The 22,371-nt window shown below is 50.5% G+C and overlaps 1 protein-coding gene across 1 annotated transcript in view; it reads left to right on the forward strand.

The window, feature by feature from the left end:
* Positions 1 to 16,817, forward strand: part of GMPR (guanosine monophosphate reductase) — a 40,936-nt gene extending 24,119 nt beyond the window's left edge. Inside the window, exons 8-9 of the mRNA XM_035316759.1 lie at positions 3,593 to 3,752; positions 15,465 to 16,817. Of these exons, the coding sequence (XP_035172650.1) occupies positions 3,593 to 3,752; positions 15,465 to 15,645 (341 nt within the window). The 3' untranslated portion in view covers positions 15,646 to 16,817. The remainder of the gene's footprint in view (positions 1 to 3,592; positions 3,753 to 15,464) is intronic.
* Positions 16,818 to 22,371: the final 5,554 nt, after the last annotated feature.

The following is a 22,371-nucleotide window of genomic DNA, read 5'->3' on the forward strand; positions in this document are numbered from 1 at the left end:
CAGGGAGAAAAGAGGTGTTTTGGAAGCATGAAAGAACCTTGTGTTGACGGAGAAAAGAGGTGTTTTGGAAGCATGAAAGAACCTTGTGTTGACCTCTAGGATGGCTCACATAGCTGCACTCTTGGAAAGGCTGATAACATGAACACATTTCTCAGAATGCCCCTGGGAGGCACTACTGTCTCCATTCTTAAAGACGGGAAGTCAAAGCACAGAAATGCTAAATTCAGTCGCCTGAGGTCACATATCTTTTTGTGACACAGCCAGGAACAGAATGTGCTTTTTGAATCCTGCGCCAGCATCTTAAACATACTATCGCTGTTCCTTTCAGCAGCGGTGAGAAGGGATAGAGGAGCAGAGAAGGAAAAGGAAGGAAAAATCAGATGGCAAAGTCAACTGGGAAGAAACTGGTTCCAAAATACACCTGACAGATCATGCTGGCTTTTTTCCCTGCTTTTGAAAGCTGTGTCTGTACACCTACTGTTTCCAAAGGCTCAGTGCCTCAGCTGGAGCACAGGTGAATGTTTTTTTCTGGGGCCAGCTGTCGTCCAGGCACTGTTATGCTGTATCTGCCTGGAGGGCTGGCCAAGCTACAGATCTAGGCTGATTCCACGTGAATTTGTGCAGAGCTAACCTGGTTATCAGTAACTTGTATTATTATTATAGTAACTTGGATTATATATATCGGTAACTTGTATTGTTACAGCAGGATTGTGTGAGTGATGCAAGGCTAGGCTGGAGTCAGCACTCCTCTTCTGTGATGGCATGAAAGAGAAGGCACTGTGAGATGTGAATGAGCAAAATCAGCCCAGGTACAGCGTAGGGCGCAAGGGGGTGTCCTCCCCAGGCAGAGCTCTGGCCAGAATTTGTAGTAATGTGTCTTTTCTTGGAAGAACTCGTTGAATTATGCTGTAGTTTGAAAGAGTTACTTAAGTTGGAATAGTTTCAATCCTGTAATTCAAACATGTTTGCTTTCCTCCCAAAATGCACAGTCAAAAGAAGAAGAATAGGTAGATACTTAGGTGGGCAAGAAGCAGAATTCTGTGATCCTGAAGTGTAGATTTCATTTGTCTTTTTGGCACTAATAATGTGGAGGCTGTGAGACCCACAATCAGAGATAGAAGTAGAAATTGTTAAGTTACTAAGCTACTATCCATTGTATTTGAGAAGTTGTGGCAGTCCGGTGAAGTTTACAGTGATAGGAGAAGGGGAAACATAACCTCAGTTTTTTTTAAAAAAGACCTGGGAAACTACAGGCTTGTCAGTCTTACCTCTGTGCTTTGCAAGGTCATGGAGCAGATCCTCCTGGAAGCTATACAAAGGCAGAGGGAGAACAGAGGGGTGACGGGTGACAGCCAACAGGGTGTCACTAAGGGCAAGATGTGCCTGACAAATTTGGCAGCCTTTTATGATGGGGTAGCAGCCTTGGTGGATAAGGGAAGGGCAGCTAACATCATCTGCCTGGACTTGGGCAAAGCATTTGGCACTGTCCCCCTTGTTATCCTTGTCTCTAAATTAGGAGACATGGATTTGGTGGATGGACCACTTGGTGGGTAAGGAATTGGCTGGGTGGTCACACTCAGAGTTGCAGTCAGTGGTTTGATGTCCGGGTGGGAAGGTCCTGCTTGTGGGCTGGGGCAATCCCAATCAGAAATACAGGCTGGGCAGAGAATGGACTGAGAGCAGCCCTGGGAAGAAGCTGGGAGTGTTGCCTGATGAGAAGCTCAACATGCAGACAATGTGCACATGCAGACAACGTGCACTTGCAGGCCAGAAAGCTGCAGCCATACCCTGGGCTGCATCAAAAGCAGCGTGGCCAGCAGGGCGAGGGAGGTGATTCTCCCCCTCTGCTCTGCTCTTGTGAGACCCCACCTGGAGCACTGCGTTCAGCTCTGGGGCCCCCGGCACAAGGGCATGGATCTGTTAAAGAGGGTCCAGAGGAGGGACACAAGGGTGATCAGAGGGCTGGAACACCTCTCCTATGAAGACAGGCTGGGGGAGTTGGGGTTGTTCAGCCTGGAGAAGAGAAGGCTCCAGGGAGACCTTACAGAGGCCTTCCAGTACCTAAAGGGGGCCTGCAGGAAAGCTGGGGAGGGACTCTTTGTCAGGGTAGGTAGGGATAGGACAAGGGGCAGTGGTTTTAAACTAAAAGAGGGTAGATTTAAATTAGATATTTGAAGAAATTCTTTACTCAAAGGACAGTGAGGCACTGGCGCAGGCTGCCCAGAGGAGCTGTGGATGGCCCATCCCTGGAGGTGTTCAAGGCCAGGCTGGATGGGGCTTTGGGCAGCCTGGTCTGGTGGGAGGTGTCCCTGCCTGTGGCATGGGGGTTGGAACTGGGTGGGCTTTGAGGCCCCTTCCAACCCAAACCATTCTGTGGTTCTATGAAATGGGAATCAGGGGATGGAATTGGCAAGGTAGAGTCTGGTCTTTGGCAGGCCTTCGACTTGTTTAAAAGCCTTCTTTGAAACCTTGACCCCAAATCTATCCCTTCTTCATCATGTTGTTTTCCTCCATCCATGAAGGAGACACCAACCTGATTTACCAGAGTTCTTATTTTTTGCAAATGTGGAGCAAGAGTGTGCCAGGTAACAACAGGAGCTCCCCACCAATTACTGAGAATGTCTTAAAGGGTGAGCATCCCCTTTGGTTTTGGCAAGTTAATTGTAGTATCAGGCAGGAGTCAAACTGAGGCTTTAAAACTTAGCCATCTGCAACAAGAGAACTCAGGCAGGACAACTGAATGGGTGCCTGCCTATAAATATTGCTTGTGGTGTGCTCAGCACTTCTGCATAAGCCTCATTTTTAATATCCCTTTACAATCCCTTTACCATTCCTTTCTAACAACGAGGCAAAGGGAAGTGAGGTCAGTGGAGCAGCTGGGTCTGCTCTTCGGAGAAAGGGAGGAGGGAGGGAACTGGCTTTATAAATCACAGCACACTCCACAGCTGTCGTGTGTCCTAAGATCAAAATAGTCCCAATTTCAGGTTTGTGTATGGAGCTTTTAAACGGATGGCAGAAGCTGTGTATCTTTGCTAGTGATCTCACTTTCCAGATCTCAAGGTCCAGTGATACTGTTTGGATAGTGGCAGAGATCAGACCAGATCCTAAATGCCAGACTTGCCTAGCTTGGGATCTCCCCAGAGTTTGGACATGTTCACGATGGGGTGGGGTTAGTTGAGGCTCACCTGCTTCCTATGCAGTGAGGTTTATATCCATGTTTATATTTGCCAGTTCTGGGAAGAAGCTGAGCAGAGGGGAGCTCTGTTCTGACACATGAAAGAAGCAGAGGGTCTGGGCAGGAAAATAGTTTGTTTTAGGGATGGGTCACCTCACGCTCCTAAAAATAAAAGCCAAAGTTTTCCAAGCAAGGCTAGATATGCTAGAATGTCACAGGAGCTGCTGCTTTCCATTTAAAGTGTCAGAGAAGTAAAATTTGCTGTGTTTCAATTCTTAAGTTTGCCATATGCGATACAGGAGAGAACTGTCTGCACCAAAGTGCTCAGGGCTGGCTATTGTTTTTGGAGGCCACTGTGTTCTTGCTTTGTCTTTCACCCTCTTTCTGTTCCCTTACGTGTCACTCTGCTGATCACAGGAGCCGGCGCCGATTTTGTCATGCTTGGAGGAATGTTTGCAGGCCACGACCAGTGTGCTGGAGAGATCATGGAAAAGAATGGCAAGAAGGTGAAACTCTTCTATGGGATGAGCTCTGATACAGCCATGAAGAAGCATGCAGGAGGGGTTGCTGAATACAGGTAGGAGTTTTTGCAGTAATTTCAATCATGTAACTTCTAGCGGTGAATTCTGCCACAGACATCAGTTGGAAACAGGCCCATCCCTCTCATTGTTTAGGAAGAAGCCATTAGTAACGCTTATGGCAGCAAACTGGCGTAGCCATTAGCCACTATTCTGACCTTCGGGCCTCTAAAGATGTGTCCGAATTGCATGTGGGAACATGGCACGCCAAGCTGTGGTTTCTGGCCCTCTGCTTATCCAGACTGTGTGTCCAGTTGGTGTGTAGGTTCCCAAGTGGCCCACATGCTCCCTTCTGTTTGTAGAAAGTGGGATCCTGGTGAATTGGTGAAGCTGAGCTGGGGTTTGTCCCACACAGTATGGAATTGAGCAACAGCTGTAACACTAACAAGGGGCCAGGACCATCAAAGCACTCTCGGTCACAGCCATCATCCTCAGGACTAACACCTGGGTTTGTTGGGCAGTCTTCTTAGCCAGCAGAATCCAGCTGTACACATTTCTCACCCTTTGGGGGTAACAGCACCAGAGTAGCCCATTACCCATCCCCCAAAAGCACACAGAATGTGTGAGTTTGGATTGTGAGATAAAATCTGCTGAGAGAATGCTTGGGGAATGCAAGGAAGACAGACTTTGCAAAGGAATCTTGTCTATTGCTACTTTGCTCCTGAAATTGGTGAGAATTTTGACGTTCTGAAAAAGCAGTTGACTCAGGAAAACTTCCGATGACTTTTCTCTTACCAGTGGCAGGTAAGGATACTGCCCTTAGACAATACTGTTCTTGCATACTTTGAGAGTGTTTACTGTCTTTCATGATAGGCTGGCTGACTAAAGGGATCCCTTTTAAAGCTTCTTCTCTGATGGAGTAGATTTAGGTTCTGGTCCCATGTGATCAAGTGCTCTCTGGCCAAGCCACTATCCATCATTTATCAGCAGTCCTGGCTATCGGGGGAGGTCCCAGCTGACTGGCGGCTAGCGAATGTGACGCCCATCTACAAGAAGGGCCGGAGGGCTGACCCGGGGAACTACAGGCCTGTCAGTTTGACCTCAGTACCAGGGAAGCTCATGGAGCAGATCCTCTTGGGAGTCATCATGCGGCACTTGAAGGGCAAGCAGGCGATCAGGCCCAGTCAGCATGGGTTTATGGAAGGCAGGTCCTGCTTGACGAACCTGATCTCCTTCTATGACAAAGTGTCGCGCTGGGTGGACGAGGGAAAGGCTGTGGATGTGGTCTACCTTGACTTCAGCAAGGCTTTTGACACCGTCTCCCACAGCATTCTCCTCAAGAAACTGGCTGCTCTTGGCTTGGACTGGCGCACGCTTCGTTGGGTTAGAAACTGGCTGGATAGCCGGGCCCAGAGAGTTGTGGTAAATGGAGTCAAATCCAGTTGGAGGCCAGTCACTAGTGGCGTCCCCCAGGGCTCGGTGCTGGGGCCGGTCCTCTTTAACATCTTCATCAATGATCTGGACGAGGGCATTGAGTGCACCCTCAGTAAGTTTGCAGATGACACCAAGTTAGGTGCGTGTGTCGATCTGCTCGAGGGTAGGAAGGCTCTGCAGGAGGATCTGGATAGGCTGCACCGATGGGCTGAGGTCAACTGCATGAAGTTTAACAAGGCCAAGTGCCGGGTCCTGCACCTGGGGCGTAATAACCCCAAGCAGAGCTACAGGCTGGGAGATGAGTGGTTGGAGAGCTGCCAGGCGGAGAAGGACCTGGGAGTGATAGTGGACAGTCGGCTGAATATGAGCCAGCAGTGTGCTCAGGTGGCCAAGAAGGCCAACGGCATCCTGGCTTGTATCAGAAATAGTGTGACCAGCAGGGCTAGGGAGGTGATCGTCCCCCTGTACTCGGCTCTGGTGAGGCCGCACCTCGAGTACTGTGTTCAGTTTTGGGCCCCTCGCTACAAGAAGGACATCGAGGTGCTTGAGCGGGTCCAAAGAAGGGCGACGAAGCTGGTGAGGGGCCTGGAGAACAAGTCCTACGAGGAGCGGCTGAAGGAGCTGGGCTTATTCAGCCTGGAGAAGAGGAGGCTCAGGGGCGACCTTGTCGCTCTCTACAGATACCTTAAAGGAGGCTGTAGAGAGGTGGGGGTTGGCCTGTTCTCCCACGTGCCTGGTGACAGGACGAGGGGGAATGGGCTAAAGTTGCGCCAGGGGAGTTTTAGGTTAGATGTTAGGAAGAGCTTCTTTACTGAAAGGGTTGTGAGGCATTGGAACAGGCTGCCCAGGGAAGTGGTGGAGTCACCATCCCTGGAAGTCTTCAAAAGACGTTTAGATGTAGAGCTTAGGGTTATGGTTTAGTGGGGACTGTTAGTGTTAGGTTAGAGGTTGGACTCGATGATCTTGAGGTCTCTTCCAACCTAGAAATTCTGTGTAATCTGTGTAATCTGTGTTTGTAAGGGTTTCAGAGCCAGTGACTTTTCCTCCTGTTCCAGACATTCAAGACTGATGGCTTTTATCGGCCTTGTCTGCTACAAGTGCTCTGTCAGTTGTTTTTCCCCAGTGTGTCCTGCTGCTACCAGGGGCAGGAGTGAAATACAAAGTACTTTAATTTGAGGAGAACATCTATATCCTGGCAGATTCTCAAGCCAAGGTTTTTCTAGAGGATAGAGACACCTTTACCATTTGCCTGAGGAGGACCTATGTGTCCTTGAGCGAAGTGTGTACCCTTTCTGAATTATCTCATAATTTAAAAATGGCAGCTGCCAGCTACGCAGAGGTGCTGGTAACCTTTTATCTGAGTTATGATAACTTCACTGTCCTTTGCTCCTCTGTGCTTGCATCAGCTGGAGTGGGAAGGTCCTGGTGCTGTTCAGGCATGTGGCTAATGGCAGCTGCCCGAGAGAGCAGGGAGAAGCCCAAGCACGCTGCACGGATCTCAGTGCAACATAGGCACGTAGTGCCTGGCCACCACAGAGCTGCTGGAAGTCGTAGGAAGGGTTTGGGAAATCTTGATGACAAAAGACTAGGGCAGCTGTTAAATTCTGCTCTACCTAGTTGCATGTAATCTGGAAACAGGTGTACCCCGCAGGAGAACTAACTGACGCTGGGCCCCCTTAGAAATGAGACAAAGTGCAAATGTTATGGCTTGTAAGATTAAAGGATGTACAGAAGAAGTCTGTGTTTGGCATAGACGAGGTACTGTCAGATCCTTATGGGCAGTGCTACACACGTTCTGCTGGCTTCATAGCCGTATTTTGTTTTGTGTTCTGCTATTACATAGTCTCCTGGGGATCGAGTTCTGAAACCTCAGCAACAAGGGACCAGAAGTACAGTCTGAAATTTTCAGTCCCTTTTGAGATGCTGCTTTTTTGTGCCACCACTAGGTAACACAGCAGAAATTCCCCAGTCTGCTCCTGGCTACAGGAGCTCCAGTCATGGAGTCCATAAGCTTTGGCTGTTAACTGTGAAGGAGCTGATGCTCGTCTTGTTCCAGCTGCAGCCACAACTCAGAGCTGGCTGTTCTCACCAGCCTTGGTCTTGGTCTTGCTCAGCCTGCCCCAGCACGATGAATGTCACTGTAGTTTAAAAATAGTACCTGTTGGTTAACAAGCACTGTAAACGCACCGGGTATGGAGGGAATGATCAGGAATAGGGCAAAGCTTCTCTTTCAATTACTTTTGCAGGAAAAACTTACAGAAAGTTAAATCACTTGCTAGTTTAGCTCACGGCAAACTTGAACCAAAGGGTTCTAACTCAGCATTTTAAATGCTGGATACCTCGAACCTGTCAAATCAGTAGGGCTTCTTTATGCGCGTTTAAAAAGCCCAGCTGAGGCGAGATCAATGTGCTCGGCCCCCTGCAGAATGGGACTGCTTCTCACTGAACTTCGTCTTCCCAGAATTACACGTTTTGGCTGGAGAACCTGAACCTCCAGCAAACAGTAAAATTAAAATTGACAGGTAAAGTGAGATAGCTGCAGCAGGAAATAAAGTCACGGGAGTCATTTTTGTTGTAATGCATATGTCAAATTGAGCCCATTTAATTTTGTATGAAATTTGTGGCTCCTGTTTCATTACTTATATGTCATTTATATATTGGTTTATTTTTACATTTTTACCTCCTTCCATGAGGAACACGGATCAGAGCTGGGGATTTCTGAAAGGCAATTATTAAGATTCTTTTTTTGGAAGAAAAAAAAAAAAAGTAAGGCAGGCAGGGACAGAGACTGCAGTATTGTTCAGTTAGAGCCAATTTGCTTTTGTTAACCCTTCTGAGATTTCGCAGGTTTTGTGTGAATGCTGCAGCCCTACTGTGGTCACTCAGCAATTCACAGCTGCTACTGAGCTGGTTTTGGCACTTTACACTAACTGCCAGTGGAATTTGGGCCACAGAGACAGAATAGCATCAGCATGTGGCTGCTACTTACTGTCTTTTTCTGTATCCCAAATGATAGCCTGAATAAGCTGCCCCCAATTCTTGCCATTTCTTAAATGCTCTGCTCATAAGGTTGCCTCATGCCAGGGCAGGCGGACCCCTTTACCCCGACCCACATTTTGCCAGGCGGACAGAGCACCATCGTATGCACTTCATCCCATGCCTCCCGCCAGGAGTCCCACCCGCATTGCTCATCCCTCCGTGCTAGCAGCAGGCTTGAGCTGTTGGGGAGTTATGGGATGCACCACAGATTAAATCCATGCAAAACGTCTAAAGAAAATCCCTTTCCCTTTCTATTCACCCTGTTCAGTGGCTAGCAAGGTGCACAGTCTCTGCCGAGAGCATCTGAGCACACAGCTCCCAGTTGCTGGGAGTCCCACTTGCTCCTCCTTCGCCTTTCTTTTCTGAGAAAGGGTAACTTTCAGGTCATAACTCAGGGACAGATGTCAGAGCTGCAAATCCCTCAGCATTTCCTGCTGACTTGCTTACGCAGCTCTCTGCCAAGTGTGCCAGCATCCGTGACGCCCCTTCTAATCCTTGTGCAGCCTGCCTGCAGACGTTCGGTGCTGGCAAAACAGTCTCGGCTTGGGGAGCTTTTACTTAGTTTAACTTATTGCCAACTAACACAAACGTCTTTTAGGCACGGGAAGGGTTGGCTCACACTGTTTTCAGAGCCAGGGGAACGGTCCGTGATCATGGCCTTCTCCCACACAGGTCCCCCTGGCAGCCCCTCTTACCCAAACGAGCATTTACACCCAGTGCATCACCCGTGTGTGTAACAGCTGGATGCTCATGTGTAAATTAACTGGCTGCTCATGCATATACTAAGTGGGTGCTCGGGCCTAAAGTACTCGGGCATGCGTGCATGAACTAGTTGCATGTTTATGCAAAAATTAATTGCCCTTTCATGCATAAATGATTTGGGTGCTCATGCATGAATTTATTCAGTGCTCACACACAAACTAACTTGGCTAACACAGGAGGCTGCAGTAAGCCCTGCAATTTATGGCCAATCCATTGCACCCCTCACCTCTGCAAAGCGCATCGTGAAGAGCACCAAGAACATGAATCCATTATGAACTCTTTCACCATCATCACAATCTTAATATATACCAGTTATAAACTTCCTCCGTGTGCACCAGACAGTAGGGATTAGTACTGTGACAGTACTCTTACTAAAATGTCACCCTGTCCTGGAATCATGTTGCAGGGGTTAGCGTCACAGTCTGGGTGCATACCCATCACAGACTGCACCCCGACCAGGCTACAGAGCTGAATATTGCGACAAGGGGTGCGTGCACTTGCTCAAATTCCACCTGCTGCCCCGGAGGGCCAGGGACCAGGACTGCTCTGCACTGTCACCTGTTACAAAGTCCACCCCTTGCCCCTGCAGGCTGGAGGGTTAGGGTTAACATGAACACAGCCTGAATATCAGCTCATCAAGCTTCACTCTTCATCCCTGTGGACAAGATTAGAGGTTAATACTATACAATCTGAGTGCATACTTACTGCAGATTTCACACCTTGTTCTTGCAAAACGCATAACCAAGAAAGAAGCAACAGTTTGAATCTATCTCCTTTTACAAACCCTATGGACTAGGTTACCAGGCTTAGGATCGTAATGATCTGAATGCTTGCTGTGAATTTTACACCTTGCTCCTTCTAAAGGAGTAACCAGGAATGTAACAGCAATTCAAGTTACCCACTGTGCTTGAGCACAAATGCAAATGATTACGATCACACAAGCAAAGACGGACACCAGTATCGAAGGCACCAATAGGGTCGTGAGCCCAGTCGCTGCAGGGCTTCATCTGGCTCCACAAGGGGAGCGCTCAGTGCTCGCATGCTGCAGCATGGGCATTTCCCCGTTTGGGGTGTAAGATGACACGCCAGTCAGCTTGGGTCCCTCGGGGCTTGCTGTACAGACATAACATTAAACCGAGCTCTGACCTTTTGGCTGCACTTGCAGTTGCCTAACTCCCAGGCCCCCATTTCTGCCCTGCTCCCATCCCATACTCCTTTCCCCTCAGGAGCATCGGTAAGTCCCAGCACACAGAGTGGGAGCGTGGAGAATTTACAGCCCTTTTTGACACCTTTTTTTTTTTCCCAAGGCTGAACATGAAACTGTAATGTCAGCGTTCTCCTTGGAGCTATCTGACACCTGTCTTCCAGCGTGCTTTCCCCAGCGCGGTGCTTACAGCTCGCTTCTTGACGCCCCAGCAGTCTATCAGCTGATGGCAGAGGGGCCTGGTAACCGTGCCTAGCTGTCAGAGCTTCTGGGCTCTGCCGTTCGTGCTCACCACGGTTGCAGGGTTTGGTCTCCAGAGCCACAAGGAGCATCTCCCAAGGGCAGTGGCTGTAAGTGTCCCGAGTTTGTGTAATTTTGCTCTGAAAAAAAGGACCACCGAGTGCACACGGTCTTGGGAACAAAGCCGAGGTCACTCAGATGGCAGGATCTAGTAAATAAAATCCTCACTGGTTTCCCCAAGCCCCAAACGTGCAGCGTGGCTCCCGGTCCTGTAAACAGCTCCCAGGAGGCTGAGCTGAACCTCTCCACTTCGACCGGAGGAGGTGGGCACGGCTGAAAAGCGAGTTGCAAAATTGTGGCGTGGCCACTTTGGTGTCCCTTTGTGGTCCCGGCCTTCTCTTGCTGCTGGCACCAGAGCTGAAAATAGAAGCCTGTCAGCTCCCAGCAGCACGGCCCCGGCAGCGCAGCGAGCCCCAGCGCAGCCTGCTCGATGGCAGCGGGACATGCGCCTTCTGCTCGGCGCTTACTGGTGTTTATTTAAGAGTTTCAAGAAAGAGTCAATTACTCATCAGATGTGGGGAGATTAATCATGGTTCCTTATTCACATGGCATATTAACACTTCTCCTTTATTGTCTCCCTGGGGCTCTGACCTCACATTTAAACTAACAGAATGAAATATAGCCAGGCTCACACTCAAGTACCTCCACATAGCTGCTGGTGCTGTTGGTAATGATCTGCAAATGGAGCCCCCGAACAGGCATGCCCTTTCTTTCATGCACTATCCCCTAGACAACTTGTTTAAGGGAAACGTAAATAAAGCCACATTTACAACAATGACAGATCCCAGCCATTGCTTCTAACTCGGTTTTGTAGGACAGAAGAACAGCAATCCCCTCTCCCCTCCACATTTCAAACCCTAAAGGATTCTGAAGTGCCATCCAAAAAGCATTTAAAGCCCCAGTCCTCAGCTGTCAGTCCTCTGTCTGTGACACAAAAATCTCAAACATTTCTGAGAAAGACACAACGCCGGTGTGATACCACTGCTGTTCTAGCTACCAGTGCAGAGTGCAGCACTGTGTGGGCTGCTGCAGGGAAAGTTAACATCCCAGCCAGAGCCAGGACAGTCAGGAAGGTAAATCAGGAAGTGAATGCAGCATTTGTGGAGAGCAGAAAATACTGCAGAGTCACATTTTTCATTTCCAGTAAATCTTTAATTAACATTAATATGTCAGGAATTAGGGCCCATCCAAGTTATTCACACAATTTTTTACCTTTTCAAATCAATCTAGGATCTGCAGCTGTATCCAGAGTAAAATCTCCCTTTGTGTACGCAGCGGCAGAGCATTCAAGTTTGTAAGCAGGAGGTGCCCAGGCTGACTAGGAAGAAGCTGGCCTAAAGTGAGCTGTGATGGCCAGCCGTGGCAAGGCCGGTGCGTGCGAGAAACGTGCAGCAGAGCTACGAGAGGCGCTCAATTTCCCGGGTAGAAAGTGTGTTTCTCTTTGATTCCCAGCAGCGGGGCAGCCCCACCAGCGGCCGCACGTTGGGTGCGGAGTGCATGTCAGGAAGGGGAGTTTCCTCAAGCAGTTCCATCACAGCAGATGAGGTTTTTGTGTTAAATGTTTTTCCTTCTTTGTACACATGCTCCCTTGGTGAAAGAGGGAGCACGCTGGTTTCCAGACCCACACCTGCAGACTCTGCCCTTAGATTAGGACACTGAATCTGCTTTGAAAGTCTCTTGATGCCAGCATCTGAAGAAGCAGAGGCTGGTGTGCTCGCTCCTTCTGCAAAAGGCAAAGCCCCCGAGGTTTCCCCAAGAAGGGCAGGAAAAAGCAGCCGATGAGGTTGCGAATGAGAGCCTTTATTTGAGCAAAGTTTGAGAAAGATGTGGGGTGGGGTGGGGTGGTGCGGAGGTGTGCCGAGCTCTCTTTGCCTGTAGCCGCGGGGCCCGTTGGTGGGCTTGTAGGAGTATGGCCGGGTAGAGACAGGGTCCTTGTGTGCTTCCTGCTCCTCCGGTGGCTGTGGTTGTGGAAAGCTGCACCAGCCTTCAGGTCAGTGGCCGCGGAGGGGTTGGGCAGAGGAGGGACAGGACAGTGGCAGAGCTTGGTGTGCTCGGGGCTCTGTGATGGGGTGAGACAGGAAAATGGTCCAAAAGGGTAGCCCCAGACCGTTGCCAGGGCCAGCCCCCGCATCCCTGGGTGAGGCTCTCCCAGCCTCACTCCAAGGCTATCTCACGTCTCCCTGACAGCCAGGAGATGACAGTCATAGTTCAAACATGTCATCTCCTGGCATGCTGTGAGACTGCAGTGGGTGTGGGTTGGGGATTGCTTATCTGTCTTGTACAACATTGGCAGCTCTTCCTTCCAGCTGAGGGGAGAGAGGCCAGGAACGTGCTGTGGTCCAGTCCTATCGCTGTGCGATTCTGGCTGAAAGAGAAGCACCAAAGGGAGCAGCATCCCCCTGTGACCACGGGCAGCCCCTGCCTCTCTGCCCAAGAGTCTCGAGCACCTCACCGAGGCTGTCTGTGTCCCGTCGTCCTGATGGAGCAGTCACTCCCATCCCAGCCTGATCTTGTCACCTTCCTGCGTCCTGCTAGAGCCTGCTGGGTGTGGGTTGGGGAGAGCTTACCTGTCCTGTGCAGCGTTGTCAGCTCTTCCTTCCAGCTGAGTGGTGGGAGGCAGTGAAGCCAGGATTGAGCCATGGTCTGGTCCCATTGCTGTGCGATTCTGGCTGAAAGAGAAGAAGCACCAAACGGAGCAGCATCCCCCTGTGACCACAGGCAGCCACTTCCTTTCTGCCCGAGAGTCTCTACCATCTCACCAAGGCTGTCCGTGTCCCGTCGTCCTGATGCAGTAGTCACTCCCGTCCTGGCCCAAGCGTGTCACCGTCCTGCTTGCTATAAGACCGTGGTGGGTGTGGGTTGGGGATCGCTTACCTGTCCTTTAGAGCGTTGGAAGTTCTTCCTTCCAGCTGAGTTCTCAAGGGGAGAGTGGCCAGGAGTGCGCCGTGGTCCGGTCCTATCACTGTGTGATTGTGGCTGAAAGAGAAGGAGCACCAACAGGAGCAGCACGCCCCTGTGACCACGGGCAGCCCCTGCCTCTGTGCCCAGGAGTCTCGAGCATCTCACCGAGGCTGTCTGTCCCCCGTCGTCCTGATGGAGCGGCCACTGCCGTCCCAGCCTGATCTTGTCACCTTCCTGCGTCCTGCTAGAGCCTGCTGGGTGAGGGTTGGGGAGAGCTTACCTGTCCTGTACAGTGTTGTCAGCTCTTCCTTCCGAGTTCTCAAGGGGAGAGCGGCCAGGAGAGTGCAGTGGTCTGGTCCCATTGCTGTGTGATTCTAGCTGAAAGAGAAGCACCAAACGGAGCAGCATCCCCCTGTGACCACAGGCAGCCACTTCCTTTCTGCCCAAGAGTCTCTAGCATCTCACCACGTCCGTCTGTCTCCTGTCATCCTGATGGAGCAGTCGCTCCCATCCTGGCCCGGTCGTGTCACCTTCCTGCTTGCTGTGAGACCGTGGTCGGGTTTGGGTTGGGGCGATCTTACCTGTTGTGCAGGACGTGGACAATTGTCTGGCCCAGTGCTGGGAAGGAGAGGCCAGGAGCGTGCGGTGGTTTAGTTCGGTCAGGGTCCTGTAGGGCCTGAGGAGAGAGGAGAGAGGAGCTGAGTTCCTCTGGTTGATTTCTGTCCGGAGCTGGGGCTGGAGCCGCAGGAGCTGAGCAGCCTCCCCGTCAGCACGGCAGCCGTCGCAGGCTGTGTGGCCGCTGGGGCCAGCGTTCCGGGGCCAAGGCCGCCCCCCCCTTTGTGACATGGGGCACCCCCTGCCCGCTGTGACATGGGCAGCGCCTCACTGGGGGCGTACAGGGCCCTGATGCCCCTGATGAACCACCCACCCTGCTTTCCAAGAAGGCTTTGCCACAGATGGGCTTCTGGAGAGCCGCTGCTCCTTTGGAAACCCGGCAGTTCCTATGGAAGAGCTGCTAAAGAGTGCTTCACGTACAGCTGCCTGGCACAGCTCCTGAACCAGGGCTCCGTTTTCTGACACAAGAAGGAGTGGAGCAAGTTTTCAGAGTGGAAGTCATGAACCTGTCCCTTTCACTGCCAAGGTCCCAGAGATGCCCAGTAACCCCTGGGACTCCCTCTGATACTAGAAAGCAGGAGGCTGTGGTGGTATTTTCAGATGCCTGCTGTTAGCAGCAGAGGAGAGATCTCTGCCTTGCCTGCAAGTCAGTGGGGTGGTTTTACCGTGCTGGGCAGCTCAACACCACAACCACTCTCTCACTGCCCCTCCTCAGATGAGGAGGGGAAGAAGTAAAGGAAAGAACAACTCACAAGCTGAGATAAGGATAATCTAATTAAAGGAAACAAATAATTATTAAGGAAATATTGTTATTAATTAAACAATTCAACTAAAGGGAAAAAAGGAAAAGGGGAAGAAGGAGGGGGAAAGGGAATAACTAAACAAAACAAGTAAAGGCTATGTGGAAGTGCAGAGGAAAGAAATTGCTCTCTACTTCCCACCAATGAGCGATGCTTGACCACGTCCTTGAAGCAGGGCCTCCACGCACGTAGCCGGTGTTCGGGAGGAGGACAGACGTTTTCGCAACGAGAGCCCACCCCTCCCCTCTTCTTCCTTTCCCCCCCTTTTATTGCTGAGTGTGACATCGTATGGTATGGAATATCCCTTTGGGTGGGTTAGGTCAGCTGCCCTGCTGATGTTTCTAGTTGCCTGAGCCTGGCGATTCCTTGTACCTCAAAGTCTGAAACTGTCAAGATCAAATTTAACTCTCAGTAAACCTGGAAGCTTCTCGTGCATACAGCAGGTGGTGGCGGGGAGGAAGGAGCAGATCTCTAGGTACCCTCATGGGATACTGGGGCATCTGCAAGATGTGTCCGCTTCTAGTTCACTGCATTGATGACTGGAGGTGAAGCATTTCAGTGCTCGAGAGCACCAAGGATCAACAGGCAAGCACACACTAAAGCTGGGGGAGTGCCTGTAAACTGTAGTGTGCAGAACATTCGCCTTCATTTCCAGTGAACACACAGGGTTACATTTTACATCTGCCCATAACTGCAGTAACCATTCTCTTCTGCAGGGCTTCGGAGGGCAGAACCGTGGAGGTGCCGTACAGAGGGGATGTGGAGCTCACCATCCTGGACATCCTGGGGGGACTGCGCTCCACCTGCACCTACGTGGGAGCTGCCAAACTCAAGGAACTGAGCAGGAGAACAACGTTCATCCGGGTCACCCAGCAGCACAGCCAGGTCTTCTCGTAGCCCAGGACCGGGGAACTGGAGAGAGGGACAGGGGGAGAGGAGCAGGAAGGGCTGGTGTTTTGTTTTGCTTTCTCCTCCTTGGTGTGTCAGTGGCAAGTTCTCCTCTCTCCGCAGATGGCAGTCTCATAGCCATGATGGCTGGGATTTGGAAGGGGAAGGTTGTGCTATTAACACAGTGCCATTGGTTCAAAATGCAATAGCCTCATCTTTTCTTGTGCCTATTTTATTTCTTAATAATTTCTTCTCCTGTTTCTTCCCCTCTGACAAATAGCTGCTGAAACCTCAGTTAACAAGGAATTGGCTTGTACAGATACGCCTGTTACACCTGCACACATACACACATTCCCTCTTTGAAGACTGGCCTGTCAGCTACCACTGCTTCTGACAGTGCACCCTCCAGAAATTGCAGGCTGGGAGAGAAAAAAGATGGAAGGGGTTGAGTGGAGGAATCAAAACCCAAATTGTTCGCCTTTCCTCTGGCAAAAGGGTCGTTGTTTGCGGCAGGGCTGCCAGCCTGCACAACGTCAGAGGTGGATGAGGCCTGACTACTGCCAGCTTCTTACTGTGAAGATAAAATGCCAGATCTCCACTCTCAGTTCGAAGGGCTGGTACTGCCATTTGTACTAAATCTCCCTATTTCAACGGACCTGCCTCTTCAGGGAAGTTGTCAGTGAATGTGGCAAACCCATGTTGTCCTCCCTGCCTCCATCCGTGGAGATCATTCAGGAGAGAACATCTCAGAGCTTGCCTGCTTCTTTGTGCATGCCATTACTGTATTACCTGGGTTCCCGCTTTTACCTGTGCTCTGTGATCAGAATTTTTCAAGACCTACAACCTCAGCAACAGTAAACCCACCAAGGGGAGGTTTCTCCGCAGCCCTCCCTGCTCCCTCGTAAGTTTTCTGCCTGTTCACGTCCATTTAGCAAAGACGTAAAGATGCTGTGCTGTGCACTCTGTGCCAGGTGAATAAGGTCGGAGAGATCAAACTCACCTCTTGCTTTTTGGTACCACTCCTTTGCAGTCCGTAGCATCGTGAAAATCAAAAGGGAGCTTTCAGCAGAACTGCCTGATTGCAAGACACTGGCAGATTGAGTTAAAGCACTTGCTCTAAAGGCAGTAATGAATGTTTAAGACTCTGGGTAACACTTTAATAAAGTGCAACAGCCCACTAATTAACGGATAGATCACAACAAAACTTCTTTGGAAATACACATTGCATCCACACGAATACCACAGCAGCTCGTTACAATAAAGGATGTCAGAGTGAACACCAATGAATTAATAATGTTTGGCCACTTACTCTGAAGAGCTGCTGAGATCGTAGTACAGCTGATGTTACTTCAGTACTTCATTCAGGGTCTTACTTTCCCTTCCCGTAGGTCTCTGTGGAAAGAGGCAGGCTTCCTTTGAAAAGCAAATGAGTAGTCTGTAGGCAGAGGAATAGCAAAGAGACTCTCTAGAATTAGGCTCATATGCAGGACTGCTCCAAAAGCCACGCACAAGGGTTGGTACTATCGACCATTCTGAGTAGCAAATCAAGGCCACAAAATGATCCCCAGTGACTTCTAAATGTGTTGTGTACATTAGAAAAGGCACCCAAGATCTTCCAAATGGCCTCCTATTTTAAATGTCTTCCATTAGACTTGCAGGACGTAGGTCTTAATTGTGGTGTGACCCTTCATCTGTTTTGGAGGTGAGTAAGGGCCTTGATGTGAGCGTAGATGATGCTTGTGCTGGCTTTAAGGAGCATTTGTCCTGCCTGATAAAGGAACCCGGACTCAGAGAGAAGCAGGCCCTGTGTGTAAGGGTCTGATCTCTTTCCCTCCAGCCTGAAAGCATCATGTTAAGAGGTTGCCTCGCTTCTTTACCACAGACCCTGCGGTGTGCCTAATCCTGCTCTGACCCTCGCTGAGCCCAGCGTGCAGGCGCAGGGGGCCACCTTCCCTCATTTACACGACGTGCAGTGGCAGGGTACAAAGGCAAACGAGCACCTCCACGAGGAGCAGGGTCAGCCCGTGCCAGACGTCACGGTGCAGCCTGACCGCAGGTGTCTCCACACTCGTGCCTTCACACGTGGGAAGTGAGCAGTCTGCTGGGCTCACGCCTACTCTCACTATTGCTTTTCTACTTTTTTTAGCTACATTTCTAAACAAAAGAAGTGCATATACATATTATATATATATTTGTAAACATTTTTCTAAAGAGATCACATGCACATTGAACTGAACAGCTTCATGACATCTCTTTGGAACAGTTTCTTTTCCAAAGGGCAGGTGCTGGGGGCAAGGGAGGGCTGCCTCTGCACGGGGGTGGCAGCGTGGACCCTTCTCCCTGGCAAACCGCACCCTTACACGGCCAGCCTGGCCTCGGGCCACTGACAGCCGCTTCCCTGTCCCTTTGCACATACCTGTGTCTGACCCCTGGCTAATCTGAACCGGTGGGGATAGGCTGACCTTAAGAAGTGCCCTCAATTCTGCAGACGGTGAATGACATTGACACTAAGAATGGTGACTGGTAAAGCCTGAGCTTAGGGTGTTTGCTTTTCTCAATAGCAGCTGTTGCCACCATTTTGATAAGCAGCATGTGTTCTGTTTTGTTTTCTCTTTCTCCAGCATCAGCTGCAGAAAAGGTAAACTGATGGCATGTCTGTACTTGCCCATAGTTACACGTGGGTTTGTTCAGACAATGCTCAACCAAGTCAGCACTCACTATTCACACTCAAATGTGCAGCTTTGACAGGTTGGAAAGCAGAAAAAGTCAAGTTTGAGCCCTCATTTAACAGCCAGTCCTGTGCCTCAGTAGTTGCCTTCATTGTCTCAGCCCTGGCTGCCGTGCCCTGCTGAAGCCCGCTGCCACTCTCACGAGAAACTGGAGCAGCGGGTGCTGAGGGTGCGCTGTGCCTGGCAGGATGGACGGCGCAAAGGCCAGAAACACTGGCAAACGCCGTGTGCCATTTGCAGATCTACCTCACCAGCACATTTTTCCAGGTTTTTCTGTTACTTGCTGTCCCGTGGAACATCCTGTCCCATTTGTAGGAGCTTAGTGTCAGGTGATTCTGCTCAACCTGGTCTTCTTTAAGCCCGCCACCCCAGCCCCATCCCATCTCCCTGCTAGAGGAACACTGTGTGTGTGATAAGGGCTGCAGGCCAAGCTCGGGCCTGCTTTCCCCAGTAATGCTAAGCTGAGCACCGCAGTGCAGTGCTGAGGACTGGCTCCGCAGCGCTTTAACAGAAGACACCAAAAACCTGTAGGCAGGGCTGCCAAAAAGGGCCTTGTTACGCCTTTCAGACAAGCCCGGCTGAGCACATCCATCGCTGGCCTCTTCAAACATGAGAGCACCTAAAAAAATCCCAGCCTCTCCCCTGGTGTCACCGCCGTGCAGGGCACGCTGCACGCCCTTACCTGGGGACGAAGGGCAGGGACTGGCGGTGAAATAGAAACAGGGCAGGAATTAGCCAGCCCCCCCGTGTTGGTACAGGGGCTCATGTTTTTCAGTAATGGACACGGAGAGTTTGAAGCCTTTTCTGAACCAAGCACTCCCTAGGCCATACCTGCTCACACCTACACAGTCCCATCGTTTTGGGCAGGCTTGCTGCTACAGCTTTCTGCCAGTGTACGTCCAGTGTCTGTCCACCATTGCCTCGCAGCCCCTCTGCCCAGGGATGCTGCTTTGTAGTGGCCAGTACCAGTTTTATACCGCAAGTTCTCTGTGGGAGCCAGGACGGCTTTTGCAGCCAATGCCAGGAAGAGCAAGCCAGGCTTGGCCTTGCTCGTGTCGGAGAGGAAAGAACTGCCAGTAACAGCAGCAGCACCCAGCGAGCTGAGGGCAGGAGAGGGCAGGGGCCGGAGGGGCTGCAGCGTTCCTGGGCCAGCTGCTGCCGCAGCCCCGCACCCCTAAACACAGCATTTACCTGACACGGTGTTTACTGTTATTGAAGTTTTCACACATGGCTAAGTAATTCGGAGTCCAAAACTCCCTGGTGTTGCCTGCGATAATTGTAAAGCGCTTCTGCATAATCAGCCAAACAGAGTTAGCGGGCCTTAGATGTCTTCCTGCCCCGCTCCGCGCTGCTGAGGTGGCGACGATGAGCATTGTGTCCCCTCGTCTGTAGCAAACCCCTGTATGCAACGCCTCCAGCGCACGTGGCGCAGCTGTTTGACGCGTTCGCAAGTTGTAAGTGGAAAGTTTTGTTACGCAATAAAAGGCTTCACGCTGATGGTCTGGAGGGGGTTTTATGCCGTGTACGGGTGCATTCCTGCGTCGCTGCAAATGAATGCAGACGTGCTAAACCACGTTGCCAAGGGGCAGGAGAAATAAACTGGGCAAATTACCTCCCGGGGAAAGCTATCTCGCGTTCAGTTGTAACTCATGAAGACAAAACACGCGTTTGCAATTGGCACTGTTATTTTATTAGTACGAGTATACTGAAACAATAAACTTGTACTGGTATACAGACAATTTCTTTAAAACAATTTTGTTCAAATTTTGAATCAAACATTGTTTTATTATAATAATGAAATAATTTCTACCTAGAAAACCTGCAAGCACCATCAAAGAAAGGGACCATAAAATTCAATAAACAGACGCGAGTGTATCCTACAAATAGACACACCACCATTAGAAAATAGAATATGAATTCTTCCATTTTTTTTAATATTTGTTTTAAAAAAGCTAGTGCAAGTACAATATTTTACACTGGAATTACAGAGAGTATGCACGCATATGGAAAAAAGTTCTCCTGTCACAATAAAAGCTCTTAACTATGTCTGTATGCACTTAAAATCTTCTCCTCTTTTCAATAAGGTGCAAAACGTTATTCCCTCCCTATTTCTCCTTTGTACTGGCCATGTCAGCTCAATTTCTCCCCAACACAAAGCTGCAATATCCCTTTTGCTGGGCCTACGCTAGGAACTACACTGGAAGTGTGATTTGCATCAACCCTCGTTAATAATACCAAATGAGAAAAAAAAATAAAATTAAAAAAAAAAAAAAGACCTTAAAAAATTACTGCTGAAGAATGGCTAAACCTTACCCCGGCAAGGCCTCTCACCGAGTGCCTCCGTGAGCCGGCCAGCCCAAGCCCGCCGGCTGCCGGGGACGGTGACATAGCTAGTACAAAATGATTTTCAGTAGCTCACCCGAACTGAAAAAGGTTGGGAAATCCCCACCCGTAACCCCCCCCCCCCCCCCCCCCCCCCCCCCCTCAAAAAAGAGTAAAAAAAAAAGGTTTAAAAACTTAATAAATTATTAAAAAAAAAAAAAAAAAAAAGAGCAAATACATACATTAGTGAGTTTCAACATTAGCTGACTGTCGTAAGAAGTTGTATCTATGCCTTAACAGATTAGTAACTTCGCTAAGAGGCCAGCCCGACGGCCAGACAGAAGACACCGATGTAGCCACCCCCGGCCCGTTTTCGTCCTCAGCTACCCAGATCCCAGCCCCGCGGCTCGGAGAGGAGTTGTGCAGAGTGCGTTCGAAGGGAGAGCGGTCGGGCCCTCGGCTCTCACAGCAAGCCCCAGGGCGGGATCCCCGCCTCGGGCGGTGTGCGGGGCAGAGCCGGGCCGCCCCGCGCTCCCACACCGGCCGAGGGTCCGGGCCCTGAAGGTTTTGCACGTCAGCAATCCAGTAGTACAGCAACGACAGCTTCAACGAGTGACTAACGCCTACTGCAAACAACACTTCCAATGCATGCCTACTGCGTGGTCGAGGGAAAGGGCACAGGAGCTTTGACTGCTCAAAATAGAAACAAACCGAAAAGAAACAACCTTGGATGAAGCCTCCATAAAATCCTCAGTGGAAGACTTGAGTCCTTTCAGATAACAAGAAGAAAAAAAACTACAGAAACCTTAGAGACTGTTATTGTATAAATACTACCTATTGGCTGAATGCACTTCATTGTAATACAACCGGGGCCGCTCCTCCCGGTGCCCGGGGCCACCTAGACGAGGGCCGAGGCCGGGGTCACCGCTTCGCCCTGCCGCCGGCCCCCAGCTGCCCAGCTCAATCTTTGGACTTAGAAAAAGGCCCTCTCCTCAAAAACTGCTTCGGGATCCTCTCTTTTGGCTTCTGGAAAACTCTGGTCTCTCAAGCTACCAAGACCGCCGCTGGAAAGCTGCCTCGTGTGCCCGCTCCCCGGCAGCTCGGAAGGAGGACGCGGGGAGCGGGCAGTGGAAGGGGCTCCAAGGCCGCCTTGCCTCGGGCACGGCCCTGCTGTTGGCGCTAGGCTAGGATCCCTTGTTATGAACACTTCTTGCTCAGGATTATACTCTTTGGGTTTCGTCTGGAAGTGCTGAAAAAACGTGGAACAGCATCACGGGGAGAGGAAAAAAATACTTGGGCCAAAAGGCTTCGGGCGGGAGCCGAGCGGGCCGTGCACGGCCGGCAGCGGCTCTCGACCGAAGGCAGGGCTGCTGCTGGGCCGGGCATCGCCGAGACCTCCCTCGAAAGCAGCCTCGTCCCTTGGTGAAGGCAGGAGAGACCCAAAGCCGAAACCCAGCTGCAGAGCGAGACTCGAGGTTTGCACAGTAGCCACCCTTTGAAGTGCCTGGTAGCTGCACTCAGGAATTGCTGCTCCAAGGTGTATTTTCAGCACAGGAATAAACAGTGTGAAAGCATGTCTCCATTCCCCAGAAACGGGACCCAGAAATGTAATACGAACAGAAAATTAAGCACAGTTGTTCTTTAAGAGCCTTTTAAGTAATAATTCTTCCTGGCCAAAGCCAAT

Source organism: Oxyura jamaicensis, chromosome 2 (assembly GCF_011077185.1).
Source record: "Oxyura jamaicensis isolate SHBP4307 breed ruddy duck chromosome 2, BPBGC_Ojam_1.0, whole genome shotgun sequence".
NCBI lineage: Eukaryota > Metazoa > Chordata > Aves > Anseriformes > Anatidae > Oxyura > Oxyura jamaicensis.